The following is a 19217-nucleotide window of genomic DNA, read 5'->3' as shown; positions in this document are numbered from 1 at the left end:
TTAAAATTTGTAATAAATAATAAAATTATTAAAATTGTTAGAAATTGCTAAATAATGTAAAAATTATAAAAATTATTAGAAATTATAAAAGAAGATAAAATTTAATAAAAGTTAAAAACAAGTAAAAATTGTGTAACTTGAAATAAAGTATATATTCGCTAATATTTTTAAAAAATAAAAATTTGATATTAAAATTGTTTATTGTGGTACAATTAATTTTTATAAAAATATTTTAATAATATTTTAATAATTTAAAATATATCAAATTTAGTACTTTACTAACTCCTTAATTCATAAATAGGAGGATAATACACTTTAGCATACTTCATAAATAGGAGGATAATACACTTTAGCATACTTGAACCCACATTCTCTTATATTGGCAATAATACACATGCCAATCAAACTAAGACTCAATCGACAATTCTTTAGAATAATTAAACGTGCAACAATAATTCTTAAGATATTGGTCTTGACACAAATAATTTATCTTGAAATAGTAAAACAATATTTGGAATAATTAAAACATAGATATCAAGTTTATTTTAATTTTCAAAATGCCATACTAACACAAAAACTTTTTAACATTGTTAATAAATGAACCTAAATTTTTCAATTCAAAAAGTAGAGAAACTAAATCATAGAAAAATATAAAAATTAAATTTCAAATATATGAAAAATAAAAAAATTTGAGCAAATAATAATCTTTAAATTTTTCACTATAATTTAATAAAATAAATAATTAACCCAATAGATAAAAATCATACCAGTTTACATTAAAAACAATGGCTTATATGTATCACATATGGATAGTGTTGGTGCAGTTTGAGTGTCCAAACTTACATCGTATTTCCACCTTTGGTGTTTTCCTTTCTCTTTTTTTTGGCATTTTAATTTACTTTATTTAATTTCAAATATTAAATTGATACAAATAAATTCGTTAGGTACCAAAATAACAATTAAATACAACTTTAAGAGCTAAACCAACATCTTAACCCTTAAAATTAAGAAAATTTATGCTACTCTCATATATTTTGTCACTTCTAGATGTTTACAATACAAAAATCTTTTTAATTTTCAATACATATTACTTAAAAGATAGAGAAAAGTTGCACAACCAAATAATATATTATTTTGATTTCTTACACTTGTATTTAGGAAAATAAAGGATTTAACATTTTCGTTTCCCAAATCATAACTAATTATTATTCAGTGTCAGTCTCATTTTAAGATTAATTAGATGCCACATTCTCATCCCAAAACTTTTATTTTTATTTTATTTCAATTTTTACAATATTTTAAAAATTATTAGTGTATTATATGTTTTGCCTATAGAAATCCCAAGGACTAATTATTACTCAAAACTTTTATTATGTCTCAATTTTTAATTGATTTGATCACATTTCTCCATGCCAAAATTTTATTCTTAATTGATTTAAAGTTTTACAGTTTTATTTTAAAAATATATTTTGTGAATTTGGTATTCAATGAATATGTATACACTAAAAGATGCTATTTTACAGGTAATTTACCGCCCATCACCAATGCTCCAAAGCTTGAGACTCTATTATTGTGGACAAATAAACTTAGCGGAAACATTCCCAACTCTATCTCTAATGCTTCCATGCTTAAGAAACTAGAGTTGGCAGATAACTTATTCTCTGGCCCAATCCCTAAAATGCTTGGCAGCTTAAAACACCTTGAAGTGCTCAAAATCAATGACAATAATTTGATCACAGGATCTGCTACTGATCATGAGTGGATCTTTCTTTCTTCTTTGACAAATTGTAGGAATTTGAGAAAAATAGATGTTTCAAGAAATCCATTGAGTGGCGTTCTTCCTACTTATATCGGGAACCTTTCAAAATCCCTTCAATACTTTTATGCCAAAAAGTGTGAGCTTAAAGGCAATATTCCTATGGAAATAGGTAACTTAAGCAACCTATTGCTTTTACAGCTTGGCTATAATAAATTAAGTGGATTGATTCCAGCATCAATAGGAGGAATGAGAAATCTCCAAAGTCTAAGTTTTTACAATAATAAATTAGGAGGGCCTATCTCAGAAAGCCTATGTGGTTTGGAGAGACTATACGAGATGTGTTTAGGGTTGAATAAGCTGCATGGATCCATACCCTCTTGTTTAGGTAATATTTCTGCTTTGAGATATCTTTGCTTAGGTTCCAACAAATTGAGTTCTACAATACCCTCAACTTTGTGGAATCTAAAAGATATCTTAGAAATAGATTTATCATCAAACCATCTTCACAATTCACATGCTATTGATGTTGGAAATTTGAGGAGTCTGCTGAAAGTAAATTTATCAAGGAATCTTCTCACGGGCGATATCTTATCCACATTTGGGGGTCTTCAAACTTTGGTTTCATTAGATTTATCAAATAATATACTATATGGTCATATCCCTGAATCATTTGATGAGTTGATTAGTTTGGAATTCTTGGATTTATGCAATAACAATCTCTCTGGAGTCATTCCCAAATCTTTGGAAAAGCTTTTACATCTAAAGTATTTTAATGTGTCTTTCAATAGACTTGAAGGGGAAATTCCCACCGAAGGATGTTTTTCAAATTTTTCTAGCACATCATTCATGAAGAATTCTGCACTTTGTGGTCCACCTAGATTGCTAGTCCCACCTTGCAAAAACGACATCCGCAAAAATTCCCAAATGGCTATATTGCATGCTTTAAGGTATGGTTTACCAACAATTGGTATTGTCATAGTACTAATAGTCTTAACTATTATGTATAGAAGATACCAAAGTAGGAGTACAACTCTACCAATTAAGGATGATTTGTTGTCTTTGAAAACACTGAGAAGAATTTCACATGTTGAACTTTCACGAGCAACTAATGGATTTGAGGAAAGCAATATGCTTGGTTCAGGGAGTTTTGGATATGTATATAAAGGGAGGCTTTCAGATGGAATGGAAGTTGCAATAAAAGTTTTCAATTTGCAAACAGAGGAAGCATTTAGGAGTTTTGACATTGAATGTGATGCTATTCGTAATATAGTTCATCGTAATATTGTGAAGGTCATTACTTGCTGCTCAAGTGTTGATTTCAAAGCCTTGGTGCTTGATTACATGCCTAATGGAAACCTTGAGAAATGGTTACATTATGAAAATTGTTTCCTTGATATCATACAAAGGGTCGACATAATGATAGATGTTGCGGTAGCTATAGAACACCTCCACAATGGACATCCGACACCTATAATTCATTGTGACATAAAACCAAGCAATATTTTACTAGATGAAGACATGGTTGCACATGTTGGAGATTTTGGTGTTGCCAAATTGTTGGGAGAAGGTGAAGTAATGAAGCAAACTATGACTCTTGCAACTATCGGGTATATGGCACCAGGTGAATTCTTTTTTATTTTTGTATGATTATTTTCCTAATTTGCATTTTATATTTTTGTTTCATGTGTATGTGGATATATATTTGAATAAGTATTTTAGAAATAATTGAGGATTAATAATGTTCTAATTATACTTGAAATGCAGAGTTTGGATCAGCAGGAATTGTTTCTATAAAATCTGACGTCTATAGTTATGGGATCGTTCTTATAGAAACTTTCACAAAGAAAAAGCCAACTGATAATTTTTTTGTTGAAGAAGAGACTATAAGGCATTGGATGGAAAGTTCATTGCCTAAAGGAGCGATAGAAATTGCAGATGTTGATTTATTAAGAAGAGAAGATGAGTACTTTGTTGTTAAAGCAAATTGTATTTCATCTATCATGGAGTTGGCTTTGAATTGTTCAGCTGAGTTACCAGAAGAAAGAAAAACTATGAAAGATGTTGTGGTTGAGCTGAAGAAAATCAAACAAAGGCTGCTAAACAACTTCGAACATTTTTAACAGAGATGGTAAGTAATGTGTACACTTATGGTTATTAATTCACACTTAATTTTATCTTTAATTCAACATTTTTAATCTATTCTGCAATTTTAATCATATATATAATATGTCGGTATTCGTAAAAATTAATAAACTATTTTTTTTCTTTTGCTCTCACGTACTAGGCCCTCAACAAAAAGTCAAGTAGAAGGTCTATTATGGGTGATCGTAGTTTATCCAATCAATGAAATATAAGTTTTATCTGTTTTCAAGTATTTTCTAACTCTTTCTCTTTATTTTCATCTAAAATTTTCAATTCAGAGACAAGTAACACAATGATCTTAATTGAGCTAGCTTGCCTCGTCAGGTAATTTGCTGCTTTCCATTTATTTAGAGTTATTTAGAGTGTTTTATATTTAATATTGTCATAGTTGAAAGTATCATTCATAATCTAATCTAATTGTGTTTTTTGGCTAGTTGTTGTTGATTAAGGAAAACTAAAGGAGGCCAATAAGAAGAACGAAACTCCACATCTTTACTATCATGTTCTACAAAACAAAGAGACTTTTTTCTCGATGAAATTCGTATTGGGCTATCAATGTTTCATGGATTATGTTGTTTTTCTAATGTAAGAGGGGGGTTTTGCCAATATTACATGCAAAATCAAAGTAATATTTGCCAATGCTTAGCTTAATCAACTCTAATGCTGCTGTGGATTTTATTTGTCTTTACAGTATTTAGAGATTATTTTGTGAATGTTAAATTACCTTTGGGCCTTTCAAAGAAATTCAGCAAGCCTACAAGTCATTTAATTACCTTTGGACCTCCCATGAAATTTTTATGTATGAAATATATGGCTTGAATTTCATAATTATATTATATATAATGAATAATCTGTTTCTTTTTCACCCTCTCCACCAAAATAATCATTAACTTCATCAAAATCTCCCGTATGATCCCAAAGGTCTCTTGGCTTGTCTAAATATGCTTTTTTTTTCTTTTATATTTTGTTAATAAAAAAATATAAATTTATTTTAATTTTTCAAAATTTTATAATTTAAACATCTAAAAAAGAAATTTTTATTCGTCAAACTTATTTTTGTCATATATGCATCTTAGAATGCTTGAAAAACTTAAAATTTTGCATTTTTTGCAGTTTAGAGTGCGAGTCTAAGGAATCGACATGACTTGTCACATGACCGTGTGGGACACACGGTCATGTGGAATAGGTCAGCCCCTGTGAGTCCTTTAGTTCGCCCCCATTTTCCGGTTACATTTTTTTTTGGTTACATGGATACAAATTTATTTTACTTTTCAAAATGCCACACCAATACAAAAACATTTTAATAGTGTTAACAAAAGAACCTAATTTTTTAAATTTAAAAAGTAGAGAGATTAAATCCCCAAAAAATAAAAGTATAAAAATTACATTTCAAATATATGATGTAATAGGCCAATTTTGGTTTGACCCAATTACAAAATAAAACCCAAATAAATAATAAAAGTCCAATTTTTTTAAGTCCATTTACAACATATGTGTGGCCCAACAATATAAAACTCATTTCAGACCCAAATTCAAACCTAATTACAGCCCAAAGTCAAAGCCCAAATGAAACCCTAACCCAACAACATTTTTAGAAAGTAAAGAACCCTATCCCCCAAGCATGCTACTGCCGAACCATTGGCCACCCCACGCATGCTCAGCCACCACGCCTCTGTCATTGCCGCTCCACACGCCTCTGAAGGTCGTCTGACACCTGTAAAAAATTAAATGCAACAAAAGAAACAAGCAGAAACGACAAAGAGAATAAAAGTAGAAGGTCACTTAATCGGCTTTAAAAACCCAAGAAACACCTTTGTAAATTTTTTACAGACACTTACGAATGAGATTAATCAAAAAGGAATAGAAAATTTTCTAAAGGTGATTTGTTGTTTGCGTTTTAGTTTCTAATTTTTGTATTTTATTTTGTTTTGTTTTTTCCAATTTTTTACCTACTAAAATAATAATAAAAGGATAAAATAATAATAAAAAACATACCTTCGATTCACTGTTTGGGTGCACTCTGGCGTTCTCTCGCCAATCTGAAGGTCACCGAACCCCTGGGGGTTCGGCCAATGGCCGCGGTGGGGAACGAAGAACCGAAGGGTCCTTCCTTTTTTTCTTGCGATGCTGTAGGCTACGAGGGTTCTGTCTGTGGACTCATTCAAAAAGAGGGCCGAAAGGACCTGTTTACAGAATATCACTGTCGTCATAGCATGGCGCGGGAGGAGGACCCCGATGAACCCATGGTCGGCCATGGAGAAGGTTGAGAGGGGGAAGGAAGCTTTTAAATTTAAAAAAAAAAACAACTGCAGAATTGAATTTTTATTTAAAAAAATTGCTTTTATATTAAATGTAAAACGACATCGTTTAAGGCCAGTTTCAGTGGCCCTAAAACGGCGCCGTATAGGGCTGCCCGGATTTGACCCGACCTACATAGGACAGGATCCGCGTGTTTTGCATCTACCAGGTTATTTATGCAGCGAGTCCCTCCGCGTTTTCGCTACGTTTAATTCAGCCCTATTCTTTTTTTTTTTGTTAATTTTGCCCGCATAATTTGTCTTTTGTTGCACTTAGGTTTTGCATTGAAACGCTGCACACAGGGGTCGGGGATAATTACCCAGTTAACCCCCGCTCCTTCGCGCGTGTTCCATTCTAGTCTCTGGCAGCTTTCTGTTATTTATGATTTATACCTTTTTTTACTTTGATTTTAATTTAATCATTGTCTCTTTTATTTCAAACTATTTTATCATATTTTATTATATGTTTTATTTATTATCTATTTAGATGTTATATTTTATTTAGTTTAATACTATTTATATGTTATTTGTAAATTTGTCATATTGTTTATTTTAAACTGTTTGTTATTATTTATTTCAAGTTTTTTTCTTCATACATTAATTATTTTAAATATATATTGTTTATTTTAGCTCCTTTTTAAAATTTTTTTAAATTCTTTTCCACATACCTATTTTAAGTTTTTCACATGATATTTTAAATTGCTTTTTAAGTCATTTATTTTAAATTACTTTATATATTCTTGTATTTTATTTTAAAATATATTATATGCGTTAATTCTTTTAAATTTTTTAATTGATTATTTAATTTATTTGTCATTGATTATTAATGATTAGTATTTGAATGGTGCATATTGTGCGATTATTGCCATTTCGTGTACTTTAATTCGCTTATTCGTGTTCATATTATTGTCATTCGTTTGTGTAATATTTTATTCACGTATCATCGTTCCATGTAGCACTATACTTTTATTTCATATCATCGACTCATGAATCAAACCTCGTTACATTCTTCCAATAAATCGTTTTATTTTAATCCAAACGAATAACGCACGTTGTTAAATATTATACTTGCTACATTTCAAAAAGAAAATTTTCTAAATAAGATAATATTTCGTGTTTTAGGAAATTTGAGGAATCGTGCCCTAACTTATGGAATTTCGGTTTTCTCGTTAATCCTAAATGGTCAAATATCCTTTTTAAGTTCCAAAACACATGAAATTTCAACTAAAATTAAAGATAAACTTGCGCTCGGGAGTTCATGGTATCGCGTCCTAACTTACGGGATGTGATACTCCGATATCTCGAGACAAGGAAAATCTTTAGTAATCATTTTGATCTAATTCAAGCAATTTTAAAATCAACGTTAATAAAAAAGGATCGTATTTTAAATCCGTCCCTGATTTTCAACTTTCGACATTAAGACTAATTAATCAATTTGGTACCAATTTTGGGCGTGACGAGGGTGTTAATCCTTCCTTGCACGTAACCGACTCCCGAACCCGTTCTCTCGAGTTTTCAAAGACCAAAAACACTGTGTAGCGACGTAAAAATTTTGGTTTCGGGTCGCTAATTGTGGCGATTAAAAACTTGGAATTTGAAATTTGATTTTAGATTAAACCGGGAGTCGCCACCGATCCTTTTTCTTAGGTGTGATCGGATACCTATTAGATTCATTTTTTAAAACAAAAGAGAGGCTGAATTTAGGTCTACGTTAAAAGCCAGAGAAAAATTGGGGTTCGGGAGTCCGTTACGTGCGAGGAAGGTATTAGCACCCTCGCGACGCCCAAAAATTGGTATCTCATAAACACATGTCGTCTTAATTTTCAAAAATACGAGTTTAATGTAAAATTTAATTGTAATCCAATTCGAAAGACTAAAACTTTCAATTTTTGATTTCTTTTCTTGAGAAGGGCATACCGATTAAACACGACCCGACAAATTCCACTCAACATAGCAATGGAACCGTCGACTTGGTATTAAACCGATATGTTGCCTTTGATTATCGAATTTAATTTAGAAACAAGAACGTGATTTTTAAAACGTGTAAGACATAATGAATACAGAAATAAATAAACAAATGAAAGGACTAGGTATACATATTGAAGTAAATGACAAACATAACAAAAATATTAAAACAATAACCGTGCATGCAAGACTAAATGTAATAATAATATTAAATACGAGAAAACAATGAATATATATACATGATATTAAGAATATATACATAATATATTTTGCACACACATATATAAGTAATAATAATGTTGGAAATGTACTACATATATTATTTGAGCTAGTAGTGATAAAATAAATAATTAATAATATTGAGTATATACATGGTAGTAAATAATTAAAATATATATATATGTATACATAATTTCAATGTTCAAAACATATTAATATTAGTAGTAATAATATTACATAAAGATGTACTTATATATATACATAAGAGACATATACCTATAGAATAAAATACATAAATAACACAATATTTAATATATACATAATCCAAAAAAAAGTAATGTACGTATGATAAATATAGAATACACATAATATATACATATATAACAAAACACACACTCAGTATATTACAATAGTAATAGTATTGAGACACAAAGAGAAAAAGATGATATAATTAAAACACCATATACAATAAAAGTAATAAAATAATGGGAATAAACCTACATATAAGAGTATATATATATATATTTAAGCATACATATAATAGTATCAATATTAATAATAAGTATAATAATAGTATTGAAATATGAAAACAAGTAGAGCATTAAAACACTAAAATAAAATAACTAGAAAGAAACTAAATATGAACACATGCATACAGACGCATACAATAAGAGTATATGCCAATATATATAGTAACAACGATGATAATAATAATAATAACAATACTAATTATAAAAATAACAAGGACATTTAATAAATATATGAAAATAAACGGAAAAAGGACTGAAATTAAAATAAAAACGAAGTTATAGGGCCAATTTAAAAAGAAATAAAGTGGAGGACTTAATTACAACACGCTGTAACTAGAAGGGTCAAAAGTACAATAAATCCATATGTTAAAACGCTGCAGCGTGGGGACCGAGAATGAAATCGAGGCAAAACAATGGGGCGAATTTAGAATATAAAAACTTGATTATAAACGTTGAAAAAGCGGAGGGCCAACTGCAAATAGCCCCTCCTTAAAAACACGCGATCCTCGGTCGGACGGGTCGGGTTGACCCGACCCGCATCAAAACGCGTCGTTTCATGCTTTAAGGGGGTCCAAAGCAGTGCGTTTGGACCCCTATATAAGTCAAATTTTTTGTTTTGTTTTCATTTGAAAGAAGAAAGAAAAAAGAAAAGGAGGGAGAAAAGAGGAACGGGAAAGAAGAGAGGGAGGGGAAGCTCGGTCATGGGGGCAGTCACGGACGACCATCGGAGGTCCGTCATGTTGCGCTGCCACCGCATTGCTGTGGCCGGAAAGGTAAAAATCTTATTTTTTATTCTTTTTTATTTTGTTATTTTATTGTATTTTTGATAAAATATATGTATGAATTCGCCAAAAACGAAATTAGAAAAAACAATCACCTTAGATCGGTTCTGATTTTAGCTCCTGATTTGTTGATCTTGGTTTTTTGTGTTGATATCTATCTCGGACTGGTATTCTTGTTATATCTACTGACTTTTTCGAAATATATGTGTATTCAAAGATCTAAAAAAAAAGGACCTATTTACAGTGTTTCATTCGGCTTTTTATAGCCTATTTTGTTACATATTTTGTTATTATTTTTTGCTATTCTTGCTTCTGCTTTGCTTGTCTGTTGCTTTTTGCAGGGCATGGCCAGTGTTGGTGGTGGGAGTGTCAGATAGTATGGGCAGTGCCAGGTCTTGGGCAGAGGAGGAAGTGGTCTGGGATGGTGCTGGTGTCAGAGGAGTGGAGGAGGCTGGAGAGGGGAGAGCGGCTGAAGACTTTGGTGGCTAGGGTTTGCTGCTGAAAATTTTTTAGATAGTGGGCTTGGGTTGTTTAGATTAGTGGGTATGGGTTAGCGGGCTTCTGACTTGGGTTTAATATTGGGCCTCTGGGTTTTGGGGTTTGGGTCTGGTTGTAAAGGGTTTAATATTTGTAATGGGTATTGGATTTTGGGCCTAAATTGGCCCAGATACTGCCCTCTTTGCTCATTGTCGTGTAACGGGAATAGAGCAAAGACATAAAGAAAGGCCAATTTTGCTCCGTCTTGCCGAGTCTTGACTTTATCGGTGCTTTTCTTGTCCAAATAGTTTCCTTCTAGTCCATCTCATCTTGTAGCTTTGGTTCAATCCACTGCATTTTCTGATATACGTCTTGTAACTTCAATCTTCTCTAATGTAACTTTAAGGATATGAAATTTGCAGCTTCAATCTGCTCTTTTATCACTTCAGTGAGATGAGATTCGTGATCTTCTCTTCTGTAACTCTAGCGAGGCAAAATCTGACATCCTTGATCAGCTCCACTGCAACTTCAAGGAGACCAGGCTTGCAACTTCGACCTACTCCACCGCACTTCAGGGTATCCAAATCTGGTGTTTTCCATCAGCTTCAATCTTTAGTCTTTGCTTGGCGTGTGATCTTGAGTTCAACTCACTTCTCGCAATATGAATTGACTCTTTAACAACGGACATTGAAAATACCTCAGCATATGAACTGAGGCTCAACTCATTTCTCGCAATATGGGTTGGTTTTTGAAACATAGAAATTAAAAAGACTCAACTCACCTCTCGCAATATGAATTGAATTTTGAAAATAGAATTTGAAAATACCTTAGCGTGCCGCAAGGCTCAACTCACCCCTCGCAATATGAGTTGATTTTAGATTTAACAGGAATTGAAATTACCTCAGCGTGCCCCGAGGTTCAACTCACTTCTCGCAATATAAGTTGATTTTTGAAACATAAATTGAAATTACCTCAACGTGTCTTGAGGCTCAACTCACCTCTCGCAATATGAGCTGATTTTCTTGGAAAACATGAATTAAAAAGCAGAAATTGAAAATACCTCAGCGTACCCTGAGGCTCAACTCACTTCTCGCGATATGGGTTGATTTTTGAAACAGAGAAATTAAAAGCTTACTCACCTCTCGCAATATGAGTCAATTTAAAACATAAACTAAGAATACCCCGGTGTGCCCCGAGGTTCAACTCACTTCTCGCAATATAAGTTGATTTTTGAAACATAAATTGAAATTACCTCAACGTGTCTTGAGGCTCAACTCACCTCTCGCAATATGAGCTGATTTTCTTGGAAAACATGAATTAAAAAGCAGAAATTGAAAATACCTCAGCGTACCCTGAGGCTCAACTCACTTCTCGCGATATGGGTTGATTTTTGAAACAGAGAAATTAAAAGCTTAACTCACCTTTCGCAAGATGAGTCAATTTTTCTAAACGTAAACTAAAAATACCTCAGCGTGTGACCTGAGGCTCAACTCATTTCTCGCAATATGAGTTGATTTTTGAAAACATGAATTAAAGATACCTCAGAGTACCCAAAACATCTCATCTGGTGGAACTCACGTGTCTTTTCCCTTGATTCAATACAACTATCATCACGTCCTTTGCTCTATTGGATTAACTGTATATGCCATGCATGATGTTATCATGATATGCACGTGTTTGTCTTAAATGCCTTTATGCCTACATGATTATGCAGTGTTCCTTAAGCATGTTTGTCGTATGTCTTTTTCGTCACGATTCTTGTGATGGTCCGCGTTCATTACTTCGGCTCTTGACTTTCTCTTTACGTCATGTACCTGTCTTCGAGTAATCGACGTTTCTCAGATAACACTCTTTTTCCTGGTTGGATTTTGTCCTTGCTTTAAGGCTCTTGTACTTATCAAATTTTCATTCAGGTAATGCTTAACATTTCCTTTGTTTTAGAGTATGTCATTTCACTATTTATCATCAAATAAACACATAATGAAATGCATGAAAATGGTCAGGTAGGGACGAAAAGGATATCTCATATTCCTTTATTTCAAATGTGGCAAACAAAGAAAGTTAACCAATGATAGTACAAATGTGCAAAGAAGAGATCGTATTCAACGGATACAAATGCTTTAGATATTCGACACATGAACTCTTCACGTTCCTCAATCAAGAATCTTTTAGAGTCTGGCTCCTTGCGTAGAAGATTTCGAGCTTTCGGAGATGCTTCAAATACTGTAGTCTCACTGCTTGTCGTATAATTTAAAACGCCTTGCCTTGTAAGCCGAATATTTGTTTCATTAGAACGCCCTTTTGGGTTTTCATCCTAATCTTTTATGTTAACCAAAGTGCCCTTTTCGGGTTTTCGCTCTGATTTTTTTTTTTTTTTTAGATGCCCTTTTCGGGTTTTCGTCTCAAGCATAATATTTCTTCACTGCATCTGAGTTCACTGGATTCGGTAGCTCCTTCCCATCCATCTCAGTAAGGATCAAAGCTCCGCCTGAGAAGGCCTTTTTTACAACGTATGGTTCTTCCCAATTTGGTGCCCATTTTCCTCGCAGGTCTTTTTGTATTGGGAGAATCTTCCTCAGCACGAGTTCTCCTTCATGGAATTCTCTTGGTCGTACCTTCTTGTCATGGGCTGCGATCATCCTCTTTTGGTACATTTGCCCGTGACAAATTACCCTTAGGCGTTTTTCTTCAATGAGGTTCAACTGATCATATCGAGCTCGAACCCATTCTGCTTCTTCTAACTTTGATTCCATCAATACTCGCAGAGAGGGGATCTCAACCTCGATAGGTAGCACAGCTTCCATTCCATAGACTAGAGAGAAAGGAGTTGCTCCCGTAGATGTTCGCACAGATGTGCGATATGCAAACAAAGCAAATGGGAGTTTCTCGTGCCAATCTTTATATGTCTCAGTCATTTTCCCAATGATCCTCTTAATGTTCTTGTTAGCTGCTTCAACAGCCCCGTTCATCTTTGGGCGATAGGGCGAGGAATTATGATGCTTTATTTGGAATCGCTCGCACACTTCTTTCATCATTTTATTGTTCAGATTCGTGGCATTATCTGAAATGATTCTTTCAGGCAAACCATACCGGCAAATGATTTCCTTTTTCAAAAACTTGCAAACTGCAGTCCTCGTTACATTGGCAAATGAAGCAGCTTCTATCCATTTTGTGAAGTAATCGATAACCACAAAAATGAATCGATGTCCATTTGATACTTTTGGAGAAATTGGCCCTATAACATCCATGCCCCACATAGAAAAAGGCCACGGAGAAGTCATGACGTGAAGGGGCGAAGGGGCTACATGAATTTTATCGCCATAAATTTGACATTTGTGGCATTTTCCGCAAAACTAATACGATCGCTTTCCATCGTCACCAAGAGTAACCGAGTCTCATAATCTTTCCGCCATATCGAAACCATTGGCATGTGTCCCATGATTCCTTCATGGACATCTTCAAGTATCTTTCGCTTCGACATCATCCACGCATCTCAAAAGTACTTGATCCTTTCCTCTTTATACAGATATCCCCATCAAGAACAAATCCACCGCCATTCTTCTGATTGTTCTTTTGTCATTCTCATTAGCTTGTTCGGGATAGCTTTGATTCTTGATATATTCTAAGATATCATGGAACCATAGCCGTCCGTCTGCCTCTTTCTCAATGCTACTACAGTGTGCAGGGACCTCGTATATGCTCATTTTGAGGGGCATTATTTCTGCTTCTTTACTTGCTTTGAACATTGAAGCCAAAGTGGCCAGGGCATCAGCCAGTTGGTTCTCCTCTCGTGGGAAGTAATGAAAAGTTATTTCTTTGAATTCCTTGATCAATTCAGCCACTAAATCGCTGTACTTGATCAATTTTGGGTCCCTCACTTCCCACTCTCCACGGATTTGGTAAATCACTAGGGCTGAGTCTCCGTACACCTCCAAGATCTCGATGTTTCGTTCGATAGCTGCACGAAGCCCCATGATACAGGCCTCATATTCTGCGATATTATTGGTACAGAAGAAGTTCAGTCTTGTTGTGAACAGATAATGATTCCCGTCTGGTGATACCAGGATTACTCCAATTCCATGCCCTAGAGCATTTGACGCACCATCAAAGCACATCTTCCATGACTTCTCTTTTGATGACTCGGATTCTATTTCTGTGATGCACATTAAGTCTTCGTCAGGGAAATTGAATCTTAAAGACTCATATTCCTCTGTCGTTCGAGTTGCTAAGAAGTCAGCTATTGCGCTCCCTTTTATCGACTTCTGATTTACATAGGCAATGTCATATTCCGAAAGGAGGATCTGCCATCGTGCCATTCTTCCTGATAGTGCCGGCGATTCCATCATGTATTTTATTGGGTCCAGCTTTGAAATTAGCCATGTCGTGTGATACAACATATATTGTCTGAGTCTCCGAGCTACCCAAACCAGAGCGCAACAATATTTCTCAATGGACGAATATTTTGCCTCATATTCAGTGAACTTTTTACTGAGGTAGTAGATCACTTTTTCTTTCTTTCCTGACTCATCGTGTTGCCCCAGTATGCAACCCATTGAACTTTCGAACACAGTCAAATACAATATCAATGGTCTTCCAGGAGTTGGCGGTACTAGCACTGGAGGACTAGACAATATTGTTTTATCTTATCAAAGGCTACTTGGCATTCCTCGTTCCATTCTCCTGGGTTATGTTTTCGAAGAAGCCGAAAGATTGGGTCACATTGGTTGGTAAGTTGGGCGATAAATCGGGCGATGTAGTTTAATCTCCCTAAAAATCCTCTGACTTCCTTTTGCGTGCGCGGAGGTGGTAATTCTTGGATGGCTTTTATTTTATCTGGGTCAACTTCGATACCTCTTTCACTGACAATGAAGCCTAGCAACTTTCCCGAGGTAGCCCCAAATGTACATTTGGCTGGATTAAGCTTTAGTTGAAACTTTCTCAGCCTTTCGAACAACTTCTTGAGGTTCACTACATGCTCTTCTTCCCCCCGGGATTTAGCGATCATGTCGTCGACGTAGACCTCTATTTCTTTGTGCATCATGTCATGGAATAACGTTACCATAGCCCTCTGATATGTTGCCCCAGCATTCTTTAACCCGAATGGCATCACCTTGTAGCAGAACGTTCCCCACATTGTTATGAAGGTAGTTTTCTCCATATCCTCAGGGGCCATCTTGATCTGATTATACCCCGAGAATCCATCCATGAAAGAAAACAATGAATGTTTTGCTGTGTTGTCCACCAATGTGTCAATATGTGGCAAGGGAAAATTATCTTTTGGGCTTGCTCAATTCAGGTCGCGGTAGTCCATGCACATTCGTACTTTTCCATCTTTCTTTGGTATCGGGACTATGTTAGCCACCCATTCTGGATATTTGGAGGCTTATAAGAAGCCAGCGTCAAATTGCTTCTTGACTTTCTCTTTTATTTTCAACAGCATTTTGGGCCTCATCCGTCTTAATTTTTGCTAGATGGGCTTGCATTCTGGCTTTAATGGGAGCTTATGGACCACTAAATCTTCATCTAGCCCTGGCATGTCCTGGTATGACCATGCGAAAACGTCTTTGTACTCGCGAAGTAAAGTGATCAAACTATGTCTAGTACTCTATGAAATAGAAGTCCCAATCTTCACTTCTTGTTTCCTCTCTTCAGTGCCCAAATTTATTGTTTCCACAGATTCTTCATGAGGCAGAATCTGTTTATCCTCTTGTTCTACCATTTTTAACAATTCAGGAGACGAGACATAATCTTCAGCATTTTCTACGGCTTCAAATTCTCCTAAGCAAACAGCCTTCTCAAAATCAATTTCAAGATTCGTAACGGGCTTATTCATGTCGCCAATATCTGAGCACCTAAAAGTTGAATGGAAAAGGAAGCTATAGGGGGACATCCAAGTATTGGAAACAACAAACAAAATGTTATGTCATGGCAATGAGGCAAATGTAAGGATAGGCTATGAAATGAGAAAATGATTATGAAATTAGTGATAATGCGAAAATCGTGACAAAATGCTTCTTCATTGATATTCATTCAAATGATAAAGAGGGAATGCAAGCTCTTACAAAAGAATTCTATTATATCTAAAGGACACAATAGAAGGTTAATGTTTAGCATTACTCTGAAGACCTATAAACTACAAGAAGCTCCTCAACAGTCCAATTGTTCAGCATGAAACCAGGAGGGCAAGGGCGTATCCTCGAGACATCTTTACTTGCACCAGCCCCTTTGTCAATGACATTTATACTGACATTCTGAAAACCCCTTTCAATTAGCCCCAGCATGTTTCGTGGATCATCTTGTTCTGGGTACATCATTCCCGCAGATGTAAACGTTTTTGACAAAGGAGGGTACTCTATTGGTTCCCATTCTGGTTCTCGGCCCAAAGTTCTTGCAATTCTTCTCTCTTGATCCTTCTTCCATTGTCTTCTTCTTTGACGCATGTCAGGCTGGAACCCCAAACCGTATCGGGCCTTGTGATGTACTGGCTTTAAAGCCCTAACTATACCTTGTAGATGTCTCTCTAAACCTTTTCTCGCACGAGCTCCCCTTCCTACAGTCAACTTGACACCCATTCTGGTATTTCTCGACAGTTTTGGCATCGAAATTCCGTTTCCCTCAGCGACGAAAGTGGCATTGACGAATTCAAGGGATCGAAAGGAACATTCCACTGCGTCCTTGCTTACCTCCAGGTATGGCGCATCAGCAGAGATAGATGCGACAATGTCTTCTTCGCCCTCGACTGTGACCAAACAGCCATCCATGATAAATTTTACCTTTTGTTGGAGGGATGATGGGACTGCTCCAGCGGAATGGATCCAAGGTCTTCCCAAAAGGCAGTTGTAAGAGGGTGTAATGTCCATGACTTGGAACTTGACCTCATAAATGTAAGGGCCCACTTCCAAAGGGATTTCGATCTTTCCCATGACTTCGCGCCTCATCCCGTCGAATGCCTTTACCGTGGAATGACAGGGCCTTAAGTAGGACAAATCCATCGGTATTCTGGAAAGCGTGGCCAGTGGCATAACATTTAACGCTGACCCATTATCGATGAGTACGTTTGGTATTATGTATCCCTTGCAACGAGTCGTGATATGCAGCGCTTTCACCAAGCCTCTACCATTTGGCGGTATCTCATCGCCACTAAAAGAGATGAAATTGTCCACATTCAGATTGTTTACCCACCTATCAAGCTTTTCGACTGATATGTTGTTGGCCACATAAGCTTAATTTAACACCCTCAGTAAAGCATTCCGATGTGGCTCTGAATTCAACAGTAAAGATAGAACTGAGATTCGCGCTGGCTGTTTGCTCAATTGTTCCACCACACTATACTCGCTGTGCTTAATGAATTTCAAGAATTCTTGAGCTTCTTCCTCATTCACAGGCTTTTTAGTTTCTTGCACGGGTGGGATTTCTTGCTCGTCTTGGACTTCGTGCATCACTGCTTTCCCTTTTTGTTTCAAGTCGCTACTTTTCTTTATCGGTTCAACTTCTTTAGAATAGCACCGTCCACTGCGGGTAAAATGACCTACTTCCCCAATGTCTTCAGTTGTGGCTTCAAGCTTTTCACCTTTAGGTGTAACGATGTTGACATCGTACTTCCACGGTACTGTTTTATTGTCCTTATAAGGGAAAGGAGATGGTACTTCAATTATCATTTTTGGTTTCACCGGCTCCTTCTTCACGTCATAATAGATTATTAACAGTCGGTCGGCGCTATATGGGAAACCTGATAATTGATTGTCAGAGGCACATATTTTTCCACTATCGGCCTCTTTGGCTTTAAAAAAAATCCCAATCTTATTGTCCATCATACTTTGCAGTAAACTTCTAAATTCTTCGCAGGACTGAATGTTATGCTCCCCAATACCATGGAGCTTGTTAAAAAGAAAGAGCAACCCTTTCTCACTTAGTATCTCCCAGATTCTATGCAGAGGTGTTCGTACTTCAGAAACCCATCTTCTATTTTGTTGTTTATCCTCCTCTCCTACTGCGCTCACATTCTCTTCGGTGTGGTTTGGGAATGGATTCCCAGTCGTACTGCCAGTACCATCAAATCGCAAAATGCCCGCATCGATGAGCCCTTGAACTCTCCTTTTGAAAGCAAGACAGTTCTCAGTAGAATGCCCTTGGTTCCCCGCATAGTATGCACAACTAGCGTTTGGATCGTACCATTTCGGGTATGGAGGTTTAAGGGGGGCCATGTAATGGGGAGATATCAATTGTTTCTCCAGAAGTTTTGGGTACAATTCCCCATATGATACAGGAATAGGGGTGAATTGCTGTTTCTCGGGATTGGGCCTTGTTGGTCTTGGTTCATCTCTGGGTTGGCTTTGAGCGGGTAGAGTGTTTTGTGGGAATGTGGTGACGGGCCTTTGGTTATTCATGGCGTATACAGGGTAGGAAGGAGGTGATGCTTGGTAGTAAGGGGTTTGAGGAGGATAATAGAAATTCGAGGGTGGATAATTTCGAGGTCGGGGTTGGTTAGGATACGAATTGGGAATGTAACGACTCCCAGTTCCCACCATGTGGGTTTCTGGCTCTTTTTCCTTCTGGTCTTGCTTTTCTTGAGCCTTCTGATCCCTCCATTCTACCGCTCTTGACGGCATTCTCTATGAGTTCACCGGATATTACGATATCCGAAAAATCCTTCGTAGCACTTCCCACCAGCTTGTCATAGAATGGTGCTTTCAGAGTATTGATGAAAAGGATTGTTATCTCAGTCTTAGTCAGTGGAGGCTCCACTTGGGCCGAGATATCTCTCCATCTTTGCGCATACTGTCTAAAGGATTCTGCTGGTTTCTTCTCCATCATTTGCAAGGTCATACTGACCGCACCATCTCCGATACATGCTTGTCTTTGTTCAAAATCTTGATGCCAAGTCCTTCCAAGATCGAATCTTTCTCTACTAAGTTGATTGTACCATCGAAGAGTGACCTGTTAGACTATCTTGAAAGCAATGTATGAGTAGTTTATCCTCGTTCACATAACCGGTCATTTTTCGAGAACATGACCAGATGCGCCTTTGGACATCTTGTCCCATCAT

The 19217-nt window shown here is 35.9% G+C and overlaps 1 protein-coding gene and 1 long non-coding RNA gene across 2 annotated transcripts in view; both read left to right on the top strand.

Moving 5' to 3' along the window:
* The window catches only part of LOC108451432 (receptor kinase-like protein Xa21), a 44031-nt gene extending 40625 nt beyond the window's left edge, over window positions 1-3406 (top strand). Inside the window, exon 7 of the mRNA XM_017749123.2 lies at window positions 1524-3406. Within this exon, the coding sequence (XP_017604612.2) occupies window positions 1524-3406 (1883 nt within the window). The remainder of the gene's footprint in view (window positions 1-1523) is intronic.
* A 120-nt stretch (window positions 3407-3526) lies between these two features.
* On the top strand, window positions 3527-4693 carry LOC128293243 (uncharacterized). The gene is made up of 3 exons (XR_008283389.1): window positions 3527-3887; window positions 4180-4225; window positions 4336-4693. It is a non-coding gene; the product is annotated as an uncharacterized LOC128293243 (long non-coding RNA).
* Window positions 4694-19217: the final 14524 nt, after the last annotated feature.

This window comes from Gossypium arboreum, chromosome 5 (assembly GCF_025698485.1).
Source record: "Gossypium arboreum isolate Shixiya-1 chromosome 5, ASM2569848v2, whole genome shotgun sequence".
Lineage (NCBI taxonomy): Eukaryota > Viridiplantae > Streptophyta > Magnoliopsida > Malvales > Malvaceae > Gossypium > Gossypium arboreum.
This window is presented reverse-complemented; position numbering and strand designations above follow the sequence as displayed.